This window comes from Psammomys obesus, unplaced genomic scaffold, assembly GCF_907164565.1.
Source record: "Psammomys obesus unplaced genomic scaffold, mPsaObe1.curated_primary_1811, whole genome shotgun sequence".
Taxonomy (NCBI): domain Eukaryota; kingdom Metazoa; phylum Chordata; class Mammalia; order Rodentia; family Muridae; genus Psammomys; species Psammomys obesus.
In genome coordinates, this window is record NW_026585690.1 from 4,612,602 (window position 1) to 4,623,963 (window position 11,362).

At 37.2% G+C, this 11,362-nt stretch overlaps 1 protein-coding gene across 1 annotated transcript; it reads right to left on the reverse strand.

Moving 5' to 3' along the window:
* Positions 1–1,342: 1,342 nt before the first annotated feature.
* Odam (odontogenic, ameloblast associated) lies at positions 1,343–7,841 on the reverse strand. Its single transcript, XM_055596562.1, has 10 exons — positions 7,791–7,841; positions 7,655–7,696; positions 7,116–7,163; positions 6,451–6,699; positions 6,030–6,074; positions 3,861–3,965; positions 3,175–3,222; positions 2,474–2,545; positions 1,590–1,751; positions 1,343–1,372 (listed from the first exon to the last, which is right to left on the reverse strand). Exons 1-10 carry the CDS (start codon positions 7,839–7,841, stop codon positions 1,343–1,345), a joined length of 852 nt encoding a protein of 283 aa, XP_055452537.1.
* Positions 7,842–11,362: the final 3,521 nt, after the last annotated feature.

Below are 11,362 nucleotides of genomic sequence, written 5' to 3' on the forward strand. Positions count from 1 at the left end.
AAACAGAAACATCTCACTGGCTGCTTTACACTGACCAAAGTACACACACTCTGTACTGAAGTAGCTATGGGATTTTGGTACAATAAATTGAATTGATTTGGGTGATACAAACAACGCACCAGTGAGGGAATTTTGTGAAGAGGTATGGATACGCGTCATTGCTGACTGTGTTCATATAGACTATTTTAGTTCGAAGACCGCCCGGTGTTGCTTCTCTCATAGAAGGAATTGTACGAATAGGCATAAGAAATCTGTAACACTTTATCTTTCAGCTTGCTCTTTAAGTAGGTCACAAGCCTCTTTTTTATGTGTTTTTTTATTTGTAGTAAATTTCAAGGATACCTTTCTAATAAACTAATAATATAGCTTCAGAAGCCAACCAAGTTAATTTAGACAATTAACCATGGTTATTTTTAGTACATAATTAATTCATTTTGAAATTGCCCTGTCATTATACAATTTTTTGTTTTATTTTTATTTTAATTTTTTTCTTTGCAATTTATTCATTATACATCCTGGTTGAAGTCCCCTCCATCAACTCTCCCCAGTCCCACCTTTTCTCCCTCTTCCCCCCATCTCCTTCCCCTAGTCCACTGAAAGAGGGAGTTCCCCACTTTTGCCATCTGCCCATAACTTTTTAAATTTTTTAAACAATATTTATTTATTTATTAAAATTTATTTACTTTTTATCCCTGCTGTACCCCCTCCATCTCCTCCCAGTCCCACCCTCCTTCCCTCTTCTCCTTCAATGGTCCTCCCCTAGTCCCCTGATAGGGGAGGTCCTCCTCCCCTTCCATCTGTCCCTAGCCTATCAGGTCTCATAAGGACTGGCCTGGCAAGGCTGTACCCCCCAGGGGGAGAGGATCAAAGAGCCTGCTGCTGAGTTTATGTCAGAGACAGCCCCACCCCCTTACTAAGGAACTCTTATTATTTTAAGACCTTCTTTAAAACAGATAATGGAATATTGACATTATCACAATGTTCAGCTTGTGATGAGAAAAGATGACTTGAGAGAAGTAACTATGTAAAGAGCATGCAATCTTTTTATATAGAAACAATCTATTCAATATTTATATGACTCATATCAAGTTTATAGTATAGGGAGTTGACTTTAAACGGTAAATTTGATTTTTAAAACATAGGAAAATCTCATAACTGGTATGGTCTTTGCCATACCAGTTATATAGATAATATAAACACTAACTTTTTTCCTCTATAATCATTATGCTAATAATTCTTCATTAATTTTCTGATTAAGTTTTCTGTTAAGAATATCATGGCACTTGAGGCCTGACTTTGGTAAAAATACCTACCCAAACTTCTGAATGATTTAAACAGTGTCTTATGGTTCTCTTAAGCTATCAGTCTTGGCCTAGTGAGAAAGAACATTACAAAAAGCTTGTGTTAACTTAAAGTCAGATTATACTCTAACACATTGGTTTAAAATAATTGCTAACTGTTTTATCCAGATTAAGGCCATATATTATTTTACTTGTATGTTTATTGCAATGTCTGGCCCTATAAATTACGTTCTCACTTAGATCATAGATAACAATATATTTCATAAAATGAATCTTTGTTCACTTTACCTTCTGTTCTGGAAGTACTGGGGCATTTGTCGGGTCTATTTCCGAAGTGAAAAAATTGTCAGTGCTGGGTTTTGGTGAAGTTGATGGCACGAAAACCCCTGCATTATCATGCTTAAAGGTGATTGGTTCTCTTTGTGAATAAAGCAGACCTCCTTCTGCTGGCTGGAGAAAGCAAGAACAGGACAAAATCTTTACAGTTTCAAGTAGATGATTAAAACTGGGAAGAATATGAAGCAGAAGGAGGGAGAGGCACAAACAGGCATCATCCAACAATGTGTGTCCTTATTAGTTTTCTTTAGCTCATAAGCTAGCTTAGAAGGCTCATGATTATGTTTCACAAATATAGTTGCATATTAATAACTGCTTTTTAATTTATCCTTTGAGAACATCATACCTGTATGCAATGTGCTAGGATTATAAGCACAGCACATTTTCCATTCTAACTTCCTCTGGAGTTTCCTACCACATTTTCCCAACTTCTGGTTCTCTTCCTCCTTCTCCTCCTCCCTGCTCTTTTTTTTTTTTTAATACACCCACTGCATTCAATTATTGTTTTTATACACATTGCTATCGATCATCCATTAATGCATGCGTTAATCATCAGTGACTACACCACCATGGGAAAAATGACTCTCCTCCAGGCTATCATCAACTGCCAACAGCCCTCAGCTTTTATACAAGGTGCACAGAAGAGTTTCGGGGAAAAGATTCTCAGCAAATATTTGAGGAACTGAATGATTTAGATCTTGACTAGCAAAGATTACAAGGGGAAGATCAACAATTGTTGGTATAACAGCGTTTGCATTAAAATGGATACTACTGGAAGACCTAAGTTCTCACTAGGCGATTTCCAGTTGCTGCAAAAGGTTAGCATGGAATCTCACCATCCCAGGAGTTTCAGGCGCTGTGCCTACAAAGGTGTCAAAAGCCAAGTGTTGCTGTCCTCCTCGTACCTCCTGAAGAAGCAGAAAGTTAAAGGTGTCTAAGTCAGCGATGGATCATTACACCTTTTTTTTTTTTTTTTTTTTTTTCTGCCAACCAAAGCATCCAAGCCCTCTTCAACTTCCTGAGAGTTTAGGTTTGAGAAAAAGAAAAGCGGTCGTGGGCAGTAGAGCGCTGTTCTGACACTTGGTTGGGCTTCAGGCTGTAGAACATTGACCTCACAAATGGGTGTTTCTGAATATGAAGGAGTTTGAAAGGTGAGGCTTCATAACGTTATCTGAGGAGAGGTGGAAGAGACCAAGTGCAGGTGTCCTCACATCCCGGCTCCCAGACTTGTTCTATGATCTGCTGTCTCTTTAAGAATCTCCAAGACACTCAGACATGCCCACTTAGCACACCTTTTCCAGGGCTGAGTACTGCTTGAGTTCTCCTTCCCAAACCACCCAGCACAATTCTTGCTCATGTAACAAATCTATGTTTTTTTTTTTCCTGTTCTCATATAAATGTGTGGGTAATCCTGACTTCATCCATAAAAAAAAAGTGTTTTCCTGCTACTTTTTATATGAAAGATATCCTTGTATTTAATAGAGAAGCAAGTAATTCCAAACATATTCTTAGAAATCAAAACCATGCATTTACTCACAGGTTCTGCTTGTTGTGGTATGTATCCAAACTGATTGTAGAATGGTATCTGTCAGATTTTTAAAGAAGGCATTAGATTTATTATGATGATTTTTGTCATAAATTTCTGAGAAATTGTTACTTAAAATTACACATCTTTTACATCAGCTAGCTGCTTTTTGAAAGTCCACATATTTTAGTTGGCAAAAAATTATCATGTAATGTCAAGATATCTCTAAACACCATATCGTGAGAGATCTGAATTGACATGAAAATTCTCAAAACTTATGCTATACTTACAAAATTGAACATAAGGTTATCAAATTATTGCTCAAGTTCTAGTGACCACAAATATTTTTCATTGCAATCCTTCATACTGTGGTATTTTAATAACAAGCACATAAATGTATTTCTATAAAAATAATGAATGTTTGTAGACTCTGAATGTGAGAAAAATCAAATTCAGAAACAAACCAAACAAACAAAAGCAGGTTTGCACCTAGTCTTAGAAGAGTAATTTGCTGACTCCATTCCCTGTAATTCCTAGGCTTAGTGCACGGCCACATTTGTCTACAGGCGTTCAACTAGGAGAGACACCATGTCCTCTCCTGTGAGGTCAAGCAGTTGAGAGCATGCACCAAACATTCTCGGTTATTCTTTTCTCATTCTGAAATTGAACCACAGATTAAAACCAAACCCTCATCTTACCTGTTCCTCAAATAGCTGCTGCCCTGTTTGCTGGGGGGATGGTGTGACAGCCTGTTGAGGCTGCTCCCAGGGCAGGAGCACGTACACGGGATAGGACTGAAGCATCTGTTCGTGAACATAGAGGTGCACAAGAAGTAACATAAATAAGAAACACACAAAAAAGAAGTACGCAAGTCCGTTAGATCGGGAGGCACAATGCTTTCAACTCTTTCAATGTCAGTGTTTTAAAGGTGTTATTACAGGTATGAGCTGCCATTCCAAGCATAAGTTGTACCATGCATAGCACTTTTACAGTGTTTGTCAACTTGAGAAACAACTTGAACCCAGCATGATACAGGACTCCTTTGTAAGGATACATAGACAGACAAGTTAGGATATAGTAGGTTCAACTAAGTGAAGAAAGCATGAGTTCTTTCAATAAACACCATCTTGGAAATGCTCTACGTAGGTTAACATGTAAACATCTAAGGGCAAAACAGATTATGCAGTAGTTTTCTTGTAATTTTGAGAATCATCATTCTACAGAACATGATATTAGAAGTTCTGCTATAGTAAATAAAAAAGAAATTAAACTAAATACTCAATGATTTCCATTTTATTAAGATCATTCGTGGGCAATGGAGAGGACTCAGAGATTAAGAGCACTAGCTGCTCCCGTAGAGGACCTGGGCTTGGTGGCCAGGACACATGTGGTAGCTCACAACCATCGGGAACTCCAGTTTGAAGGCATCCCAGTGCCCTCTCTGACCTCTTCCGGTGCTGCTTGCACACAGTGTACATGCATGTACACAGAACACTCACAGACATAAAAAAATGTAAAATCCTCTATGAATTTTAGAATATTGGAGAAAAACCAGGAAAAGATAACCACTACACATATTGTCATATATTGGCTTATGGTTAAAAGTCTCTATGTGCTTGTATGTAAAGAATGTATGGAAAAATCAGGAACATCGTAGCTGAATACATTTTTAAATACTCTCTTGTGTTTTGTATCATCAAATAATTATATTAGATATAACATTAGATAGAGATGATCACAACCGTGTTTCCGGAATGAACACGATTTGACTAAGAGGTTTTCAGTCTTGGTCCAGAGTAGAAATCAAGCATTAGGCCTTCAGAAACCTAACAATGTTTGTCAGACCAAGTTCGGTTTTGATATTTTAGGCTTAAGGTTTAGGCATTTGTAATTTTCAAAATAGCCCACAAAGCTCCTGATGCAGAGAGTCAAAGCCTGCATCGAGAGCTACTGGATTAGTGGTTAAAAGGGGGGTAGAGGGCTGAATTCTAAAAGCTATTGAGTTCACTGTGTTAAGATACTTAATCTTATTAAAACTATGTTTTCCTGGTTCTTAAAGTGAAGTAATTGTATTCGTCACATTATCTGTCTCTTTACATACTTATGGTACACAGTGAGACAATGTCTAGAACTGTGTTATTATGTAATGGTGGTGGGAGTGAAACTTAATTGCATAATTATACTTGTTTGAACATGTCAGTAAGCTTCATGTGAATAACAATTTATATATAGCCCTGTTCCTTTGAACCCGAGGTATTATACGATTAATTAGCCTAATCTCATCAGGGTTATCTATGTTTGCATAATGAATTTATTAGTTAATATCAATTTAATTTTTCTTACTGAAGGGAAATATTCATTTAATTATAATGTGGAGTCAAGTCACAAATGCTGCATATAAGAGATGGGGAAAGTTTCCAGTGGAATGTTATAACAGACCAATAATGTGTGTTAGTATTATTTATGATAATAAATATTATTATAGCAATATGTTTTATTTATACCTACACATCAGATATAAATGGAAAATCCTAAGAAACAAAATTTGGGAAGGTAAAGAGCCAGCTCATGGTGTTACTCTTTAGTTGTTCCCTGGTGTTGGCATTTAAATACAGAGGAGACATGCTGTGGGCCTTACTGGACTCATTTACTGTGGCATAGTGATGGCATAGGTATTCAAAGGTCCTAGAGTCCCTTTTAGCTGCCTTTTTGTAAAGAATCGAGTAAGCACAGCATCAGCAGATGCCGGGAGGCCACTAATAGTGTCTCTAGAAGGTGGTGGGTAGCACAGCATTGAAATAAATCCCTGATACTAGAGACCCAGTGCCATGGAGAGGGCAGTGAGCCTTGGCAATCTTTTCACTTACCCCTGTTTGATCTTGAGGCACTTTGAAGGGAACCACATAGGACATCTGAAGAAAAGAATAGCCACAAAGTCATATAAGCAAATCGTTCTCAACTTGTTACCTACAATTCTTAATCTGCTCTCCCTAGAGATGGCTTCCCATATATCATTTGCGTTAGCAATACTCTGTCAACATTTATCTTCTACGTTAACATCCATCCGTATGTTGTCTTAACTCCTGATTGCTGACTATATTTTAGGGCAATCCATTTTAATGTTTTTCTTTTCTTTATTGAAATAGGAAAATATATGGAAATGTTTTCAGTGGTTGTTGAAACAGCATAAGAGAAAACTTAGTAAGACTCCTATCATATTTCAAAGCTAATTCACAGTTACTTTTATGTTCTGTCTTAGACCAGCACGATGCAAGAAGCCTGACTTACACGGTTAGCACCCTGTTGAGTTTGTGGTGGTGTCTGTGGCTGTGAGAGTTCTGGTTGAGCAGCCTGGCCTCCTTGGACAAACCCAACTTGTCTCGAGAAAGGTATCTGATTTGGGAACAGCCCAGCAAAGCTCTCTAGTGCAGAGAGTGGGAACTGTGGGCGTCCTGAGACCTGAGCCTGCTGCTGCTGCTGCTGCTGCTGCTGCTGTAGAAACCCAGGGAAGGGAGGAATCCAAGAGGTAAATGCACCCTGTGAGAAACAAAGACAGAAAGGAAATATTACTCTTTTGTATTTAAAAAAAGAATTTCAAATCAGCTCTGAGTAAGAAGGACAAAATGTAAACAATTTTCAAGGTTTATGAGAAGACAGCATTCTAACTGCTTGGAAATGGCACAAATTGTGATTTTTTTTTTTTCAAATGATGAGAAGTGTGGAATACAGTGTTACTAGATTTAAAAAGTTTTTTTTTTCTCCCCTAATCCTTTTGTTTGTGAGATGTGGCTTGTTTAAAGCAGTTAACCATCACAAAAATCATCAAAATTACTACTTGGCACATACCATTTTTTAAACAAATATAAATGGATGCATTTTGTTTTCATCCCATTCCGTAAGAAACACTCATTAGAAATATATCCCCATTGAACTGAAAATTTACATAGCGGTACCTGAAATTGCAGTGGCAAAAGCTGACCATTGTTAAGATTCAGGAGTAACTAGGAAAGGAGAGACAACGTGGAAACCAGATGACTATGCATTCTGAAATGTTTTCTACAGACAGAGCACAAGTCAGCACTGCTTGGTCAGATTCCAGTTTGAAGGGCCACATTTGCCCTACTAAGTCTGCATTGAATTACAGTGATAAGAGGTTAGAGTTGAAAACAAGGGTTGGGTTTAACAGAGCCATCCCTACTATAAATGAGATTGCCCAGTGTCAGCTTCTCCTGGTAGTATGGATATTTTGTATGTTTATTCATCTACATTTAATACCCACATTAGGTACTATTGGAATGATGATACCGTGTCTGTGTTTGGGGAAGTTAACAATTACACAGGGAGGACAAACACCCGTTGACAAGCCACCTGGTAGACAAAGAAACTGTTTGGAAATGTTTAAGACCTCGCGGGCTGGACGCATGCTTTTATCTCTTCCCAGTGTGTTTTCACTTACAGAATACAGGAGAATGCTTGAAGTGCTTAAACTCACCTCGTGACTGTTGCTAGCAGACAACAGACGCTGCGAGATAAGCTAAAAAATAAAATAAAATAAAGGAGAAATGGTGAAGGAAGGAATTGTATCATAGGTTTACATGATGAAATTGAAAGCACCATGAACCACTTACCGGGGCTGATGATGTAGCTCCTATGAGTCCAAGAAGAATTATGATTTTCATTGTCGGATGGTTTACCTACATAATGAGTTGTAATACTACTTAGCCTTAAGATATACTCTTTGCTTAAAATTTCATGACAAAAATAAAGGCATGTCAAAATTCATCAGATGGCACTGGCCAAATCCAAGTAGTAGCTGAGTCAGTTCCTCAATATTTACTTATGTTTTATGGCTCACAATAAAAATGCTATCTCTTTGACTGTTTTCCCTCACTATGTCTATTCGTTGGGAAAAGCTGTTTGCCTGACCATGAAGTTCATTTAGAGGCAAGTGAGGCTCTGACAGAAGGGAATGCATCCTGAAGCTCATGGAACGCCCTGCCTTGGGTCAGCTGCCGGGAGCCTTATTACTAGGATGACCTTATCGTCGGCAGTGAAAAAGTATCGCAACAATGACCGAACGGTCTCAGACCAGAGAGAAAAGTTCCAGTAGAAGTCTAAAAATATTTATTCTCAGTTATTAATCGTAGTGTTTGCAGCAATGTTTTTCTAATCCAGGAAGCGGAGAGAGGTAAGCAGCAGTAGTGATGCGAACTGCAACTGGCGAATGCTTCTTACCTCTTGGCTCTACTTGCAAAAGTCCCCACTATATCTCACTTCATGAACATAGACACGCGTTAGGGTGACTGTGGTCGTGTATCAGAGCTGGGGTCCTAAACTATCAAAGCAAAGATTTGACGTCTTACCTTACTCCTTTGCAAGGTCTGTGTCCCTTTCTTTCTCAGTTCTGCTGTTCAGACCCTCTCTTAAAATGTAAAACCCATCTTTAAAAAAAAAAGGGACCAATCATGATTTGAAGGGACCGGTGATTCAGTGGGTTTTAGACAATGGCTCAGCTAACAACCCCTTTCCTAATTGTCTTCGTGGTGTATGGATTCCCACACCATAAGTAATGTTTTTCAATTACCCCTGATACTTTTTTTTTTCCCTTGGTTGTGACTAACTCCCCTAAGCTAATTTTGTTTCACTCATTTTATAGTCTTAAGAAAATGAGTACCTTAAGTAACCCTAAAACTCTTTACTGAATTGAAGACCAAATTAGTGATAATTACTTTTAATTTTTTAATTTTGACAAGGATATTCAGACTGCAGATAGAACATAGATCTTAGTGAAAACTCAAAGTTTAATTGGTGACAAATATTATCCAGTGTTCTGACATTAGGCTGAGATAACAACAGCTAACTTTATGTAAGTTTATTATCATTTTTATTGAAAATTGATTCTTCTCTCATACAATACACCCCAACCACAGTTTCACCTTTCTCCACTCTTTCCATCTCTCCCCACACCTCTGTTCTTCCTCAGACTCACATTTCCTCTGTTCCTCTACAGGAAAAGAGGAGGTCTCCAAGTGACAACAACCAAACTTGACAAAACAAGATAGAGTAGGACAAGGCAAAAGCCCTTATATCGAGGTTGGACCAGGCAAACCAATAGGAGGAAGAGTCTCAAGAGCAGGCGAAAGAGTCAGAGACACCTGCTCCCACTATAAGGATAATTTCTGTAGTTCATCACTTAAGCCTTTTGAGAACAGTAACGAATATCCTATTTTTTTTTCTGAAAGAAAAATTTAGAAAGTCTCGGTTTTTATGTTTCTATGAAATCAATGTCCTTAGTCAATATGAAGCACAGTCATCTACAATTTTCTGTTTTGAAAGTATAACAGTATTATCAACTCAACATCATTATTTAAATTATTTATTTAAGAGCTGAGCGTTTATTCTGAGTGTTTGTCTATATTTTAGTATTCTATGCTCTAATAGTCTAGGATCACAAGTGCAGTGGTAAGGAATTATTGATTAATTTCCATTATGGAAGAATGATTTGGTTAATTTAGTAAAACAAAGCTAATGGTTTTCTAAAATAAAGTTTTAACTTCTTATGATATACTCCTTAGGATCTGAGGATTGGTTATCTGCGTAGCAAATGGAATCCATAATGATCTAAAACATTAATTTAAATAACATAATCTTTTTTCATATGAAGAAAAAGAAGTCACCACTTCTTTATATGTTTATATAGGTTTTAATAAAGAAAGATAGTTGAGGAACTTGACAGAAGGCTCCATAGTTAAAAACACTTGTTGCTCTTGTAGAAGACCTGGGTTTGGTTCTCAGCACCCAAGTCAGGTGGCTCAAAACTACACTTAAGTATAGTTCCAGGGCCTTGACAGTGTCTTTTGGCCTCCACAGACACCCAAACACATACATGTACACATAAATGTACTCAGGCACACACACATACAAATTAAAACAATTTAAAAAGAAGTTGAAACTTTATATATATATATATATATATATATATATATATATATATATATATAAGCTATATATATATATAGTTAAAAACAACTAGAGAAAACCAGCTTGTGGCTTTATAAGTGATAACTTTCAACTCACTCTATCATTGTAAGCACAGACATAACTGAGTGGAGAGGAAGACCTTGTTTACATACTACAATATACATGTTGTGTGTGTGTCCGCTTGTCTTATTCGACTCTGCTGTGCATGTTCTCTTACTCACAATTGAGTCATTTACCTAGAACATATTTAAGTTTTGTTAAATGGTTTATTTATTTTAAGTGAGGATGAAGATGAGCGCGATTCAGAGCCACGCCATTCAGTATAGGCTAAGTCTCAAGGACATACGAGGAAGAACTCCTGAACCAGACAGATTATATATATCATCACTGTAACATCATTATTTTGTTTTCATTCCATCGCCAGCACAAGACAAACCTTCATTCAACTAAAAGAGCAAAACCTGCATAGGCCAAGTGCATAGGGCTGTTGGATTAGGTACCAGTGAAATCATTTATATCTGTGCTTTGTCTCAGTAACTTAAAGGAGAAAGTGACTTAGTTTGTTCTTCCAATGTGTTATCTTTGCTCTCTCTTAACTATCCTGAAGAATCAGTCAAGAGGCTCTCGGATTACCAATGTAAAGTTGACCACTGTTCTATGGATTATGAAGAAAATCTGAATTCCAGCACTCCTCAAAATAAAGTAATTTTTATAATATATATGAGCTATAATTTTCAGGAACTTCTAATACATGCCAATATATCAAGATGAGTTCATATTTCAATGACAAAGGTGAAGTTTGGGCAGTCCCATGTCTTCATTTGTTATTTATTCAGTGACACAAATAGTCACTGGGAAGCTTTGACAGCCTGTATCCTTGCCAGGCTTAAAGGAACCTTGGTGTTAGTAATATGAGATATGGTTGCAGTCTCTAAGGAAATTAAAATTTTTAATTTAATTTAATTCATTGTCAGAAATGTGTGGTAGGGGGCTGCAGAGATAGCTCGGCAGTTAAATGCACTGGCTACTTTTCCAAAGTACTTAGGTTGGGTTCCTAGTACCCAGGTGGCAATTTACAACCATTTGTAACTTTGGAAATCCAGCACCTTTTTATAGTTTCTGTGGGTACCAAGGCAGGCAAGTGATGTTCCCTCACACATGGAAAATATCCACACACATGAAATTAAAAAATAATAAAATAAATAAATAAAAAGAAAGT

What these genes read in the sequence shown, in the direction of transcription:
- Odam (XM_055596562.1), bottom strand. Translation starts at nt 7,841, where the DNA reads ATGAAAATCATAATTCTTCTTGGACTCATAGGAGCTACATCATCAGCC. An exon ending in CTGCTAGCAACAGTCACGAG is followed by an intron (nt 7,164 to 7,654) that starts GTGAGTTTAAGC and finishes CTCCTTTCCTAG; the next exon opens with TTACTCCTGAATCTTAACAA. An exon ending in CAGTACTTCCAGAACAGAAG is followed by an intron (nt 1,373 to 1,589) that starts GTAAAGTGAACA and finishes CTTTCTCACTAG; the next exon opens with GCCAAGACTGATAGCTTAAG.